The sequence below is a fragment of the Thamnophis sirtalis genome, unplaced genomic scaffold (genome assembly GCF_051295495.1).
Source record: "Thamnophis sirtalis isolate CommonGarterSnake01/CBP01778 unplaced genomic scaffold, rThaSir2_p1.2 scaffold_8, whole genome shotgun sequence".
Classification (NCBI taxonomy): domain Eukaryota; kingdom Metazoa; phylum Chordata; class Lepidosauria; order Squamata; family Natricidae; genus Thamnophis; species Thamnophis sirtalis.
In genome coordinates this window covers 62,702,256-62,718,888 of record NW_028261388.1, presented here as the reverse complement: position 1 = coordinate 62,718,888, position 16,633 = coordinate 62,702,256, and the positions used below count along the sequence as shown (strand labels likewise).

The 16,633-nt window shown below is 43.3% G+C and overlaps 1 protein-coding gene and 1 pseudogene across 5 annotated transcripts in view; both read left to right on the top strand.

The window, feature by feature from the left end:
- SYTL5 (synaptotagmin like 5) overlaps window positions 1-16,633 on the top strand; it is a 173,846-nt gene that overhangs the window by 75,595 nt on the left and 81,618 nt on the right. For all 5 annotated transcript variants that reach the window (XM_087721796.1, XM_087721797.1, XM_087721799.1 and 2 more), the window contains exons 3-5: window positions 5,326-5,538; window positions 11,806-11,921; window positions 14,312-14,447. In XM_087721796.1, the coding sequence (XP_087577922.1) occupies window positions 5,326-5,538; window positions 11,806-11,921; window positions 14,312-14,447 (465 nt within the window). The remainder of the gene's footprint in view (window positions 1-5,325; window positions 5,539-11,805; window positions 11,922-14,311; window positions 14,448-16,633) is intronic.
- LOC148044445 (uncharacterized) lies at window positions 378-4,950 on the top strand (annotated as a pseudogene).

Here is a 16,633-nt window from a genome sequence, read left to right as displayed (position 1 = left end):
CGGGGATACACTTGAGCTGTGATTTACTGCTTCGTAGCTGGAACATCATGAGTGAAAGGCGGCAGCTGGCGGTGAGAGGAGAATGAAGAGCATCAGAGGCTGCCAATGTGGGTGCTGTCAGCGGTGGCGGCAGGGCGTCCAACTTAGGATCTCTGCAGCCAGCGTGGATGGGCTCAGCACCAGCTTCCCGCTACCCCCCTTGAACACAGCTGGCGTGGATGTGGTCATCGGAATGCCCAGCCTGGCATCTCTGAAGCCGACATGGGTGTGCCCAGCAGCAGCTTCCCGCTACCCCCCTTGAACACTGTTGGCTCCCCCCCCCCGTGGACATGTCATTTCCTCGTTCCATCTCCCCGTGATGTCATCCCATTTGGTTGATGCCACACTCTCCTCTATGCTATACTGCGACAGAACTTTATTCCCTTCGGGAACTCCCCCTTTCACGGGGATGGCCTTCTTGCTTATCAAGACGCTTCCTTAATGACGGATTTTGGGATCCCGAGAGGTGGCATGCAAAGAAGAGACTTCTTAGGGGTTTTTTACAGGGGTTTTTAAATCAAATTTTAAGGGGAGGGTGGGGGGGTTGATACGGATTGCTCAGACAGGCTTGGGGGGGGAGTCTGCCAGGGCACAGGCCAGAGCTAACTAATGGGCACGGGTCGGGAGTGCTGGGAGGAGTTGGGATTCCGGGGAGACATTAAGCCATTCCAATGGGGGGTTCACCATCTCTACTGTTTGTGGGAGAGGCAGATATGGTGGGAGCCGAGGGCCAAATAATGTTTGGGGGATGCGGGTCCGCTGTTTAAGAGCGATCGCGTGTTCCAACCCTCATCACCCTTCTCACACCCCTGGGTGCTTGGGATTACATGACCCTGGTCTCCGGCTGGTGTTGCTTAACGCCAGGTCCGTGGTACATAAGGCTCCCCTCATTTACGACCTCATACAAGAGGGTAGAGCGGACCTGGTGTGCATTACGGAGACTTGGTTGGGCCAAGAGGGGGGTGTTCCCTTAGTGAATTATGCCCACCAGGCTTCTGGGCGTTTCACCAGCCGAGAGCCCAGGGCAGGGGTGGGGGGTGGGGGGGTTATTAGGGAAAGTCTCAGACCTCAGGAGGTCACTGTGCCTCAGATAGGCGGGTGTGAGTCCCTTTTTGTGAAATGGGGCCTTGGAGTTCAGGTGGGCCTTTTTGTTATGTACCTGTCTCCCTGCTACGTTTCATCAGCCCTGCCGGAGTTGCTAGATGTGTTAGCTGGATTGGCAGTTGATTTCCCCAGCCTTATGATCCTGGGGGATTTCAATCTGCCTTCCATTGACGAGACATCTGAGTCAGCTCGGGAGTTCATGGCTTCCATGACGGCTATGGACCTAACTCAGTTAATTCAAGACCCCACCCATAATGGGGGACACACGCTCGACCTGATTTTTGTCTCTGGGCAGTGGATGAATGATCTAGATTTAGGGGATATTTCTATCCAACCCTTGTCATGGTCGGATCATTTCCTCATCAGGCTTGACTTCCATACTGCTACCCCTCAACGCAGGGAGGCGGAACCGACTAGATGGTTCCGTCCCAGGTGCCTGATGGAGCTTGAGACTTTTCCTGAATCCCTTACTCACAACTCGACCAAAGCCCTAGTGGAAGCCTGGGATAGGGCAGCCACTGGGGCTTTGGATCGTGTTGTGCCTTTGCGGCCTCTGACCCGGTGTCGATCCCTGGTAGCTCCCTGGTTTACTGAGGAGCTCCTGGAGATTAAACGCTGGAAAAGACGCCTACAGAGTGGTTGGAGGGCCAGCCGCTCCGAATCTGATCGAACACTAGTAAGAATTCATCTTAAATCCTACTTAGTGGCGATAAAAGCGGCAAAACGGCAACATTTTTCCACTCTTATCGCATCCGCAGATAACTTCCTAGCCACCCTGTTTAGGGTGACCCGCTCCTTACTTAACCAAGGAGGTGGGAAAGACCCCTTGCAGGGTAGGGCTGAAGAATTTGTTCAGTATCTGCAGGATAAAATCGCTCAGATCTGGACAGGCTTGGACTCTGACTGGGTAGATTCGGGCGAGTCGACGGGGATGAATCTGGTGGAGACCATCTGGGATGAGTTTCATCCTGTGACCCCCGAGGGCATGGACAGGATTATGGGAAGACTCAGTGCCGCCACTTGTGTGCTGGACCCGTGTCCCTCTTGGTTAATCTCAGCTTCCCGGGAGGTGACACGAGGCTGGCTCCAGGCGATTACCAACGCTTCGTTGAGAGAGGGGTTCTTTCCCACCACCTTGAAGGAGGCGGTGGTGAGGCCCCTCCTTAAGAAGGCTTCCCTGGACCCAGCTTCTTTAGCCAAATATCGTCCGGTCTCCAACCTTCGCTTTGTAGCGAAGGTTGTTGAGAATGTGGTAGCACGTCAGCTTCCCCAGTCCCTGGATGAAGCTGTCTACCTGGATCCATTTCAGTCGTGTTTCAGGCCCGGATACAGCATGGAGACGGCATTGGTCACGTTGGTCGATGATCTCTGGTGGGCCCGGGACAGGGGCTGCTCCTCTGTCCTGGTCCTATTAGATCTCTCAGCGGCTTTCAATACCATCGACCAAGGTATCCTACTGTGACGACTCGAGGGGTTGGGAGTGGGGGGCACCGTTTTACGGTGGTTCTCCTCCTACCTGTCGGATTGGTTGCAGTTTGTGTTGACTGGAGGGCAGGGATTAACCCCGAGGCGCGTCACTTGTGGGGTGCCCCAGGGGTCAGTTCTCTCACCCCTCCTGTTCATGAAACCACTGGGTGAAATCATCCATGGTTTTGGGGTACGGTATCATCAATATGCTGATGATACCCAACTTTTCATCTCTACCCCAAACCACCCAAACGGTGCCCTCAACGTGATGTGTCGATGCCTAGAGGCTGTGCAGATCTGGATGGGGAGGAACAGTTTCAAGCTCAATCCTTCCAAGACTGAGTGGCTGTGGTTTCCGGCATCCCGATTTGTGCATCTTGTTCCATCTTTGATGATAGGGGGAGAAATTTTTCTCCCCTCAGAGAGGGCCCGCAATCTGGGCATCCTCCTGGATACGCGGCTTAGTTTAGAACACCTGACGGCTGGGACCAGGGGGCCTTTTTACCAGGTTCGCCTGGTACGTCAGTTGCGCCCCTTCCTGGATCGGGATGCTCTGCGCACAGTCACTCATTCCCTCGTCCTTTCTCACCTGGACTACTGTAACACTCATGGGGTAACATGGGGCTCCCCTTGAAGAGCACCCGGAAGCTTCAACTGGTCCAGAATGCAGCTGCCCAGGTTATCATGGGGGTACCTAGGTGCTCCCATGTTACACCTCTTTTAGGCAGCCTGCACTGGTTGCCGGTTGTCTTCTGGGTGGGATTCAAGGTTCTAATTATGACCTTTAAAGTGCTCCATGGCTTAGGCCCAGGGTACCTGCGAGACCACCTACTGCCACTGGTAGCCTCCCATCGTCCAGTGCGATCCCACAGAGTTGGCCAGACAGTGTCAGCTAGTGACCCCCAGGGGGAGAGCCTTCTCTGTGGGAGCGCCTTCCCTCTGGAATGAGCTGCCCCCGGAGCTTCGTATAATCCCCGACCTCCGGTCCTTCCAACGCGCCCTAAAAAGTTGGCTTTTCCAGCAAGCCAGCCTGGCCTGAACAAAACAAAATAAATTATTGATCACTGTTAATTTTAATTCAATTTTTTTTAAAAAAAATGTCATTGTCAATTATAATTGGGTTTGGGATATTCTATTTAATTTTTTTTAACTTTTGTATTATATGTTTCTTTTAATGTTGTACGCTGCCCTGAGTCCTTGGGAGAAGGGCGGCATATAAATCTAATAAACCTAAACCTAAGCCTAAACAACTACATCTCTGCAGAATTTGCATAATTGCCTTGTGGAGACAGAATATCAGGCTGTTTGGCTAAAACTATATTCTGGGATTCAGTAGTGAGCTCTAACTAATGCAATGAAATGTTAATGTATCACACTTGGATTATTGACCCAAATTGAACAAAGTTTTGTCTGTTGCTATAAGATAATCAAATTGTGATACATGCCCCAGCCATGTTAATATGATTTCACATCCCACATCCATTTGCTTCATCCCTTTGCTTATAACTACTTTTGAACAGAGCTTGTTTTATAATGGATAAAATATTTTATAGTATCCATGACAGAACAAATAGTCTGGACTGAAATTGTCATCAATCATGATCATCTTCTTCATTTGGACAGCCTATCTTACTTGCAAGAGCCAGTTATAATGGTTAAGGTAGCAGGCTAGAAACCAGGGAAACAAGAGTTTTACTCTTGCCTTAAGCAAAAAACCCAAAAAACAACCAAGTGACTTGGGCCAATTACAGGTAGTCCTCAACTTACAACAGTGTATTTAGTTACTGTTCAAAGTTACAATTGAAAAAAATGACTTAAGACTGTTTTTCACACTTACAACCGTTACAGCATCCCCATGGTCATGTGATCAAAATCCAGACACTTGGTAACTGACTCATATTTATGGTGGTTGTAGTGTCTCAGGATCACGTGATCACGTTTTGTGACCTTCTTACAAGCAAAGTGAATGGGGAAGCCAGATTCACTTTGCAATCATGTTACTTATTTAACAACTGCAGTGATTCACTTAACAACTGTGGCAAGAAAGTTCGTACAATAGGGCAAAATTCACTTAATAAATGTTTTACTTAGTAACAAAACTTTAGGCTCAATTGTGGTCGCAAGTTGAGGACTACCTGTATTCTCTCACACCCCATTGAAGAAGGCAATGGCAAACCATTTCTGAAAATGCTCCCAAGAAAATGCCAGACACTAGTTCCACGAGTTGACACGGAACTGACATAATACATATATCCCAACTTTAACTTAGGATCTCAAGTAGCATATATGGTATTCCTTCCTCTTATTTTCCTCCACAACAGATATATTGGGCTCAGATAATGGACCAAAGTGATCCAGGAAATTTCCATGATTAACCATGAACTAGAACGTGGGTCTCCTCCCTACCAGTGTGACACCTTATGCCAGTATACCAGCATTTCATTTCTCAGAAGACCTGCAAGCTAGATGGATTCTTTATTGGGATTTGTGTGTCTGCCCTTTTGATTGCAAAGCTGCTATGTAAAAAAAAAAATCACCCTATAGAGTATTTTATGTTCTCTGGGAGCAAAGGGTTAAAAATATTAGGTACACATTAGTTTTTGACACCATTCTCAAATTGTGTCTTGCGTAAGCCCTTTGACTATTAATGAGACAGCAAATTCATATATTTCAAGATCTTTTTGTGGACTTCTGGATTTTTCTTTTCTTTTCTAGAAAACTAAAGAATGAGTTATTGGAAGTGAAACGTAAAGGTGGACGGCATCACCAGCAAGATAACAGCAAGGTCTGCACTCGCTGTCAGAAAAATTTGGGCTTAATTTTTGACAGAGGTGACCACTGCCAAATATGTGGCCTGAGAGTTTGTAACAAATGTCATGTTTTAGGAACCGATGGCAGTTGGAAGTGCACAGTGTGTAATAAAATTGCGTAAGTCTTCCTTTCTAATACCAGATTCATTTTTCTGATCTCTTACTTTTTTCAGGAAATATAATTATCAATAATAGGCTAGAAATGATAGGAAGAATAAAGATATTTGGGGCTTAATTTGTTGAACCAAGACATTCATCTGAGGTCAGACTTTTCCTAGTTAACAGGTCGCTGAAGTGAAAAATGTCCAGTGAGTTGCTAATAAACATTACTTTGCTTTAAGGACTCAAGAATTGTTGTGGGTGTGATGACTCAGAACCTCTTAACAGACTGCAGTGGTAGTACTGAGAACATTTGGTTATATATAAGAATACCTTGTATAAGAGCATAATGGCTCCCGGCACCAGGAAAAAGCAAAGCATGTCATGCTTTCTTAATGTATTCAGATGACATGTGGATGGTTGATGTAGCAGATCTCTAGAATAAAAAACTTCTCAAAGTTTGGAGTGTGCACAAAGAAAATTATGTTTTGATATTATCTATGTATTAGCATTATTGTATATTTTAATATAAAGCAATGGAAACACTTTTAAATATCTTTTAACAGAACATGAAGATAATGACAAAAGAAATAGTGTAGCATATTATCAAAGATCAAGTCTCACTTGTAACGTACACACAAAAGAGACTCCCTGCAGGGAGAGGAAATCCTCCCGTGTACTGCAGGAACAAACCTCAAATCTGGCAAAAACACCAGTGAATGCCAATATTGTGACCTTTTCAGAATGCTGGCATTCACCAGCATTGCTCCTCCCCGCTGGAAGGCTCAGAAGATCCAGGCCTTTCCCTGATAGTCCATTTAAGAACCTGCACAGTCCCTTGATAACTGCAACTGGAGAGCTGGGATTGTAGACATTAAATGAAGCAATCATGTGGCTTTTCATTCAGTGACCAAGATTTCAGGCTCAAATGTAATATGTGGAGGACTACATTTAAACTGCATTAACACCCTGCTCCCTGTTTTGTATGCAATTGTAACTGACCCAGTTCAATTATGTGAAGCAATAACTGTCAATGCAAATGAGGCAGCTGTCTCTGAAGTGAGAAAGGATCTGTATCCTTGGAAAGGCTCTTGTGACTTCTTCCAAGATTGTTGCCCTTGCAGGTGTACTTCCATACATGTAAGGGCAGTTCCAAAGAAATGTCTCTTCATGCACATGCAGAGAATTAGGGATATTTTCCAGCTGCTTCAATGTTTTGAGGAAAAAAACATTTCAGGAACTAACAGGTGAAGTGTCCCTTTCAGAGGCTGTGCACAGTCCTAAAATGCTAGCTTAGTCAAATAAAACTCCCTTCATTTAGTATAAGCAATAGCAGGTTGAGTGAAGGTAATACCGATGTTTCATCATCACAGTGATTCTGGTCATTTTTATCCTGCACCTATAAAAGGTTTCTAGATTAAGTTCTTTATTAAGTCTGTTTTGTTTATTGCTACAAATAAACAGCTTAAGGTTTCATTTTTACTTTGTATGCAAACAAATTGAAACATTGACTTTTCACATGTCTCTCCCTATTTATTAAATAAAGCTAATTATACTAGAGGGTTTCCTTATTCCATAAAAATACATGAGATATATTTGAGTAGTCAGCAGCTTGGATGGATTAGTCATTATTCAGGATATATATTACATGCTTTATAATAACCATAGTCACAAATATTAATTTCCATGCTATAGTGTTTTCTTGAAGGGATCCTTCTTAAATCAAGAGTGGCCAGTTGATGATTTCAGAGTAGTCATCTACCAGAGGCTGATAAAGTCAATATGATGGCTCTGACCACAACCCACTGCTTTTTATTTTCTTGTGTCACTTGTGTTCTTGGTCTAATTCCAAAAATTCATTGCAAGGAGTCAGATCTCTGGAAAGATCTCCCTTCTTTTACAGCCTGGTGCATGGGAGGGAGGGAAGGCCGAGGTGGCGCAATGGTTAGGGTGAGCCGAGGTGGCGCAGTGGTTAGGGTGCAGTACTGCTGGCCACTTCAGCTGACTGTTATGTGCAGTTCAGCGGTTCAAATCTCACTGGCTCAAGGTTGACTCAGCCTTCCATCCTTCCAAGGTGGGTGAAATGAGGACCCAGACTGTGGGGGCAATATGCTGACTCTGTAAACTGCTTAGAGGGGGCTGAAAGCCCTATGAAGCGGGATATAAGTCTAACTGCTATTGCTATAAGGCTTTAAAAGAAAAAAAATGCCACCCATTCATTAGCTGATTTGCAGCAATCAACAGGGAAAAAAATATTGCCCACTTCTATTCACAGACTAATTTCCAGCTTCATAGGAATTGTTTAATAACAGTGTATGATGAGCTCTACAAGAAACCTGAAAGCAACAGTTTAATTTTAATGGGTTTATTTAGCTACTTGTTCAGACTGACAGAACCCCTTGTAATCACAAATTTGATTAATCACTTCCTCTTAATTTAGTTTAAATAACCCATTTGAAACCTTAGTTTGTTTATATTCATGACCTGAAGGCTTTATTGCTTGACATGGTATTGGTATTATAAACTTCTGGTTTCTTTTAGCTATCTGATAGGAGCAACACTAAGGACCTTTCACAGTAAGATATTAGTTTTGATAAATAAAATCCATAGAAAGCAATTGTTGCCTAGTGGAGCTCAGCCCAAAGTTTGGCATTAGTGGCAGGGGTGGGTTCCTCCCGGTTCACACCGGTTCACACAAACCGGATTGTCGGTGAACCCAGAAGTAATTAACTTCCGGAACGCTGGTACCACTCCTGGCCCCTGGGGGCCTGCAGTGTTTTTCTTTTTAAAAAATGCCTCTCCGGATGATCTTGAAAACCTGCGAGGTTGCTTTGGAAGGGGACAGATGGGCAGCATTTTCCCCTGCCCCCCTCCCTGGGAGCCTGCAGCCTTAAAGCAAGCCTTTGCTCAGTAAAGAAAATCTCACGAGCGAGAGAAGTTCTTAATTGCCTTTACTGTGCAAGTTGCGGAAGCTTCCGAGGCTGCAGGCAACCAGAGATGGGGTGGGGGAATGCTGCCTGTCTTCCCCTTCCCAAAGCAACCTCGCAGGTTTTCAAGATCATCTGCAGAGGCGTTTTAAAAAAGAAAACGGTCTTCTTGGGAGGGGGAATGGGCTGCACTCAGAGGAGCTGGTGGGTTGCGCTCCTGGTTCTGGGGATTTCCCCCCCCCCAAAAAAAAGACAAGCTGCCCATCTCTCCAAATCTTGTGGCTTTTCAGGATTTTCTTTTTAAAAAACACTTCTCTGGATGATCTTGGAAACCTGCAAGGTTGCTTTGGAAGGGGACAGATGGGCAGCATTTCCCCCTGCCCCCCTCCCTGGGAGCCTGCAGCCTTAAAGCAAGCCTTTGCACAGTAAAGAAAATCTCACGAGCGAGAGAAGTTCTTAATTGCCTTTACTGTGCAAGTTGTGGAAGCTTCCGAGGCTGCAGGCAACCAGAGATGGGGTGGGGGAATGCTGCCTGTCTTCCCCCTCCCAAAGCAACCTCGCAGGTTTTCAAGATCATCTGCAGAGGTGTTTTTAAAAAGAAAATGGTGTTCTTGGGAGGGGGAATGGGCTGCACTCAGAGGAGCCGGCACTTGGGGCACCTTGAAACAACGCATCCCCGCCGCTTCGTTCTACTCAGCAAGCGGTCTGTGCCTGCTTCTGCTGGCGCCACCTCCGCTCCCAAATGCAACTGGCAGCTGCGAGCAGGTGCCTGAAGCTGCTGCTTGCAGTCATTTACAGTTGCAGATAGATTGTGCCTGTAGCGGGAAGCTCTTCGCCCTGTGAGAGCTCCTCTCCAGCACTCCTAATTTGGTAACATCATCAGTGCTAGAAGGGAGTGGGGTTGAGGGGGAAGGGGGAGAAAGTTAGGACAAAAAAGAAAACGATAAGGAGGGAGAGGACTGTGGGGTCCTTTGGTGTTCTCTGAAAGTGGTAGTTTTTAATTATTTTAGGGAATTTTTATTTATTGTTTATAGAATGTTTATTACAAGAAATGTTATTCCTTTTTACAAATGTTTTATTTGTGATGCAATATGTTGCTTTTAAGTGTTCAGACCAGGTTTATGTGTCTCAAAGTGGCTGCTTTTCTATGGGCAGGCCAGGTTTGTTGCAAGGCAGTGTGTTTCACCCTCCTTGTTTAGGTAATTCTGAAGTGGTTGATGGTTCTGTGAGCGCCTGTCCTTTATAATTTTCCACATTGCCTTGATGGTTTTTATTCCAGTGACTTTGTCTTTCCTGTCCTTAGGCTTAGGAAAAAAAACTGGTTTCATTGGCAGTCTTTTTTTGGGGGGGATTCTTATTTTTTTGGTGTTTTCCTAGCACTGTCATAGTTTGTGTGTGTGGGTGTCTGTGGGTGTGAAATGTCCCACAGTTATCTACGCATTAATAATGATCTGGTAATATTAATAATATCTAGTAATTAGTAATATCTAGTAATAACATCGTCTTGGCCACTCCAACCAGGTCACATGGGTGGCAGGCCACTCCCATCCAGTCACATGGGCAGCAAGCCACTCCCACAAAGGAGGCCACGCCCACAGAGTAGGTTCAAACAATTTTTGAAACCCACCCCTGATTAGTGGGCACAGCCTCTTGGCTCTGTTGCTACTGCTCCTTGCTATTTATTCTGCTGCCTCATTTTTCTGAAAGTGCATGCTGGGATTCAAGAGAAAAGATGAGAGAATATTCCTAACTTGATGTAATGGAATCTCCAGTTAGAGTGATGGAAGAAAAGACTGGTGGGTTTAGAGACCTTGCAGGAAAGGAAGTGACAGAGACCTCCAAGAATTTCTGAAGAATTTATTTATCTGATTATTCCCAAGAGAATGTAAATAATCTGGTGAGATTCTTGTAAATAGGTAGGCAACAATAAAGAAGCAACTCTGATCATCTTATAGTGTTCTGGGTCCTTTCACCTGACATTTGTCCTTTGTAGATTTGTACACTTCTTTAGCATAGAAAAATAAGCAAAGGACATAGATGCAAGATAGAGGAAAGTGTTTCTTCCTAAGAATCCCTAAAACTTAAAACTAGTACTATGGCCAATGGGCCTTAATAATTCAGGCAATAGATGAGGAACTGATATATATCTGAGGGATTCTTATAAGACCAGAGGTTCCAAACCTGTGGGTCATGGCCTACTACTGGGCCATGGCCTATTTGCAACTGTGAGAGGTGGGCTGTTGTGTGTGTGTGAGCAGCGGGTGCCAGCATTGGCAGTCCCACTTGCACAAGCTGGTGATGCTGGTGACTGAAACATACCAGCAAAGTTTTGTCCCAAAAGTGCTTTTTTCAAGATGCAACTGGACTTTCTGTTTTTTTTCCCTATGAAGACAATTTGCTTCTCATCCAAGAAGCTTCTTCAGCTCTGACTGGATGGTGGGGAATGGAAGGATTTATACTCCTTGCAGACAGCTAGTCATTTGCATTCTTTTAGTGGGTTCTTAAGGTTACCTGGAAGTTTATCTGTGTCCTCAGGGTCACCTGAGTGGTGCAAATTGGTGTGGAGCCTACTCGGAACCATTGAACGGACTGTATTTCAACAGTTCCAAGAAGGCTCCACACTACAAAGGATAAAGACCATACATTAAGTTGCAGCACAGAAGACTTATTGAAGCCAATAAACAAGAATCTAGTCAACTAACATTCAGCACTAAATTGGCACTAGATAAGGATTAAAAGAATTCAAGGGGGGGGGGGCTAAACTTGGATCATTGGTAGCAGCGTAAAGACTCTAAGATGATAACATGTTTAACTCCCAGCTCTGCCTACTCTTCTACATCCTTTCCTTTATTTACTCTAAGTATTAATTGCATATATTTGCATATACTTATGCATATAATTTACATATAATTAACAAGTATACTAATGACCTCTTAAAGTGGATTTGTAACATTGTAGTTTAGTGTAATTGTAGTTTAGTGTAATGAAACATTGTAGTTTAGTGTAATGAATGACACAAATTTTGATGTATTGTTTCAAAAAATTGGGGGATTGTCTTAGTAATTTCTAAAGCAATATTCAAAAATGTCTTGGATGGGTGAGTTAACCAGAGGACTAAGTGGATATCCTAACAGTAAGAAGACTTACCCATTAGAATGGCTTGACTTCAGAAGTTGTGGGTGTTCCATCACTGGAGGCTTTTAAGAAGATGCTGGACAGTCACTTCCCTACATTGGTATAGGATCTCCTGCTTGAACAGGGGTTGAACTAGAAGACTTCCAAGGTCCCTTCCAACTCTGTTATTCTGTTAATGTCAACTAATGGTTAGAGTGATTTCATTGCTTTCTTTTTTAATACAGGCAGCTTAGGGTAGTAACAGGTGAATGGTTCTTTGAAGAGAGAGCAAAACGCTTCAAGCAGTCCAAGCTCCTTGGAACTGATATTGTTCGACAGTCTATTCTTCGCAAAGCTCCAGGTAAAAAATAGGAAAGCAAACTATGTACTTCCAAATAAACATATGGTGGCTTTGCTGAATTACAGGCTCCCAACAGCTCCAACTTGTATGGCCAGTGGGAAATTGCATACGGGGAGAATAATTGAGCAACTTTGGAGGACCACAGCTGCCCCAAACTGTTTAAAGTATTGCTGCTTTCTGAATTATTCTTTGCATTTTTGCAGCATAGTTAATCTACAGAGTTCCAAATACATTATTAGTTCAGTACGCTACAATAAATGCTAGTCTCTTATCTCATCAGGTTATTGTTAAAAATAAGATGCTTCAAACCAAGTACTATATAACATTGCAAATGTATACCTGGGAAGATATTTCACAACATCTTGGAAAACTGATGCCAGTCAAAACAAATTATATAGTCAGGCTTAATATAGAATGAGCTAACTTTCTATCTTACATGGTAAGACTCTTTGATGTCATTTACCCAGGAAGATTTCACCAAAGACCGTACACTTTATAAAGTTATCCATACAATATAGTTTCTTATATACATTGCAGTATCTTTACCCAATCTGATGTGTTCAAGATGTGTTGGGACTATAATTCCCAACTGGAATTGCCTGGGAATTCTGCAAGGTGTAGCTCTAAAGTATCTGGAAGACATCAGATTGAATAAGTCTACATTAAAATAATCACATAGAGCTATTGGTACCAAAAATAAATATTTATCAATGATTATATTCTTCCTGTGTTACATGAAGCATGCTTAACTTCTCTTTGATTTCTGATTAACTTTTCGGTCTAGCACAACATATTTGTCAATAATGTTTAAACAGTGGTGGGATTCAGCCAGTTCACATCGGTTCAGGCAAACTAGTTGTTAAATTATCCACCACCCACCCCTTGTTATCAAAGTGGATCCTGAGCACTGCACAGAGCTGCAATGGAGAAATGGGCAATGGAATGGCCAGCATGAGGAAAGGAGAAGGCCACGTTCCCTCTTTCTTCTCCCTGCTCTTCCTCCTCCCCTCGTGCCAGCCGTTCTGTTGTCCATTTCTCCATTGTAGCACAGCACAGTGCCCAAGATGTGTTTTTTTAATGTTGTACGCCACCCTGAGTCCTTGGGAGAAGGGCAGCATATAAATCCAATAAACCAAACCAAACCAAACCAAGATCCACTTTGATAGCCAGGGGTGGGTAATAATTTGCCTGCAAACTAACGCTACAGTCTTCCCTACATTGGGCCCAACTTCAATCATGCTGTCAACTTAATTCCTTGCCCCTCTCACTTTTGCCTGCAGACTGACCAACACCTCCTCCACACAGCTCCATGGGGAGTGGGAATCCCTCCCACCACCCCAAATTCTTCATCTTCCCACACAAGCTCTCGGGAGCATCAACTCCTTGTCTCTATGGTAACCCCCTCCTCCTTCCTCGGAAACCTCACTTCTTAAAAGAGCCCCATCCAGAAGACTGAAACAGCCATAAGACCAACATGCAGACAAGCACCCTAAGAAACAGTCTTTTGGCAAAGGGTGGAAATTTAGCAACCGGTTTGCCCAGGGTCAGGTTGGCTGACACGGGAGACTCTTTCCGCATGTAAGCAGAGCTGGAGGACAGGGATGGGCCATACCTCCCACAACAGCAGGGGTGAAATTCAGCAGGTTATGACAGGTTCTGGAGAACAGGTAGTGGAAATTCTGAGTAGTTCAGACAACCATCAAATACAACCTTTGGCTGGCCCCAGAGTGGGGTGGGAATGGAGATTTTTGTAATATCCTTCCTCTGAGAATGGGGATTTTGCAGTATCCTTCCCCTGTCACGGTCACCAAGCCATGCCCACAGAACCAGTAGTTTAAAAAAATGAATTTCACCACTGCACAACAGCCAACCTGATCCTGGGCAAACCGATGTTAACTTATTTGAATCCCACCACTGTGTTTAAAGTTTAAATGGCTTGGGATTATATGTGTGTGTGTGTGTGTGTGTGTGTGTGTGTGTGTGCGCGCGCGCACACACACACACACACACACACACTATTATATATTCCTACCTACTCTCTGCCTCTTTCTGGCCTTCTATTGATAGACATATGATAAAATGATTCTATGGGGAGTAGGTCAGTACCTAAACTCTATAGTTCACTTTTCTTGCAATTATTTCCCAGCCCCAGCCCCTACTTTTTCATTTATGTTAGTTGGTCAAAATATTACAACGTACATAAACCAGAAACATGGTATATATCTATCTCTATATCTAATAAAAACATATCAAATTATGAATGCTTTTGCTTTCAGTGTCCTAGCTTATTCAGTGAATATGTAAATTTGTGAAATAACTGTCTTAAGACTCTTAATATATTTCTTCAGCTTGTAGGCATTTTGTTAATAATCTGTTTCTTTCATTTTAAGATTCTTCCCCTGAACTCTTAGAAGGCAGATTCAAAGATCATTCTCCAAAAACCTTAGAGGATACATCAAAGCAAGATATGTTAGCTTCATTTACAAGTGGGACAAAATTAGTTCTCACTGGGCCTAGGAAAATAGGGTAAAGTATCCTTTCATCAAGTGGTAAAATATTCCTATAATTCCAAAATACAAAGTAAAGTTTTATTTTATTATGAATGAAAAATTGTTACAAATCTTCAGTTATAAGCAAGAGCCGAGGTGGCGCAGTGGTTAGGGTGCAGTACTGCAGGCCACTTCAGCTGACTGTTATCTGCAGTTTGGCGGTTCTAATCTCACCGGCTCAAGGTTGACTCAGCCTTCCATCCTTCCGAGGTGGGTAAAATGAGGACCCGGATTGTTGGGGGCAATATGCTGACTCTGTAAACCGCTTAGAGAGGGCTGAAAGCCCTATGAAGTGGTATATAAGTCTAACTGCTATTGCTATTGCTATTAAATCTTTTCCATAAAAATGTATAGTAATCTTCATTTTATTTACATGACTGAAAGTAAAATTTTACTTTAAAAGTGATTTCAGTAATATAAACACTAACTTCTTCTCATCTAGCATTTCTCATTTTTGTCATATAAACTGTTCAGTTTACAAATAGTTTCTTCCAATTGGCTGATATACAAGTTTTGAAGTTCACGCTTTGGAAAAAAAATTAATCTTATTCTTCCATGTTGGCAATAATGGTCATACTTATACTGAGATACCCGCAATTAAATCTTGAAATCATAGGTAGCAAGAAAACTTAACTATGAGAGCAAAGATACAGATACTTTAATAAGATGTAAAGAAAATGGATTCTGAGATATTTTGGGTACTTATGATCTTTCACTCAGTATTATATTAAGAGTTCGAGTAAAGCATACAGCATAAACCCGTGATGGCGAATCTATGGCACGCATGCCACAGGTGGCACACGGAGACATTTGTCAGGGCATGCAATGCGTTGCCCTATCAGCTGGCCAGCACACCTTCTTTTGAGGCCATTTCTACTTCTGGTTTGCTCGTACTTCCAGTTTGCTCATAGGGTCGTTTTTAGCCCTCTGGAGTGTTCAGGAGCCTTCTGGAGATTTCCCTGAAGGCTCCAGAGGGCAAAAAACGACCCTATGAGCAAACCTCATCAAAGATGAGTAGTCAATAGCAAGTACAGAACATATGAAGGCAGAGGAGAAAGAGATAAATAAAACCCACAAGAAGGCAGAGAGGGAAAGTATCAAAAGAAGGGAGGGCGAAAAGGAATAATGAGAGAATATTCCATTACAGGCTTGCACATAAGCCCACTCAACACTAACAATTTTAAAATTGGACAATTTAAATGATCTGCTGGAACTTTAAAATTTTAAACTAGAAAATTTTGAACTATAGAACTTTAAATCCTTAAACTAGACATTTTTAACTATTAGAACTTTAAATTTTTCGTTAGACTTCTCCCCCCCCAAATTTGAAATTTAGAATGATTTGTTAGAATATCAAAATTCTAAATTGGACTTTTTTCCTTTTTAAAAATCTGTGGTAAAGCCTTCTATACTTTCATTTTCATTTTTTTAAATCCAGTCATAGAAAAGAAAACTGATTGTGATCTGCAAAAAATGTTCCATGTATACATTTATGCCCACAGAATACCCAAACTATATATGTACTAAATGTAAACTAATCAAGTTACTAGAAGAAAAAGTAAAGGGTTTAGAGGAAACTCTAACCACTCTGAAACTCAACCTAAAAATGAGAAACCCCAAACCTTGCCAGAAGAATATGCCCACATTGAACATAATAATTATCAAACAACTTCTAAAAGAATTCACCCCTTAGAGGAAAACGAAGAGAGACAGAAACATGTCACTCATAGAAAAAAAAACCTAGTACAAAACCCCTGTCCAACTCAACCCACTCTGATGCAGCCCCATTGATGCTAAGCAATCGATTTCATGGACTCTCCCTGGAATAAAACATGCAGACCTATAGAAAAGTAGCATCATCAAATGCTTCTGTCCGACGAACCTTGGATGAAGCAGATTATCTAGACCCTTTTCAGTCTGGTTTCAGGCCTGGTTACTGCACCGAAACCACTTTGGTCACACTGACTGATGATCTCTGGCGGGCCAGGGATAGAGGTCATTCCTCTATCCTTGTGCTCCTTGACCTCTCAGCGGCCTTTGATACCATCGACCATGGTATCCTTCTGCGACGGCTGGAAGAGGTGGGAGTGGGAGGCACCGTTTTACAATGGTTCTCCTCTTACCTCTCCGACAGGTCGCAGTCGGTGTTGGTTGGAGGACAGA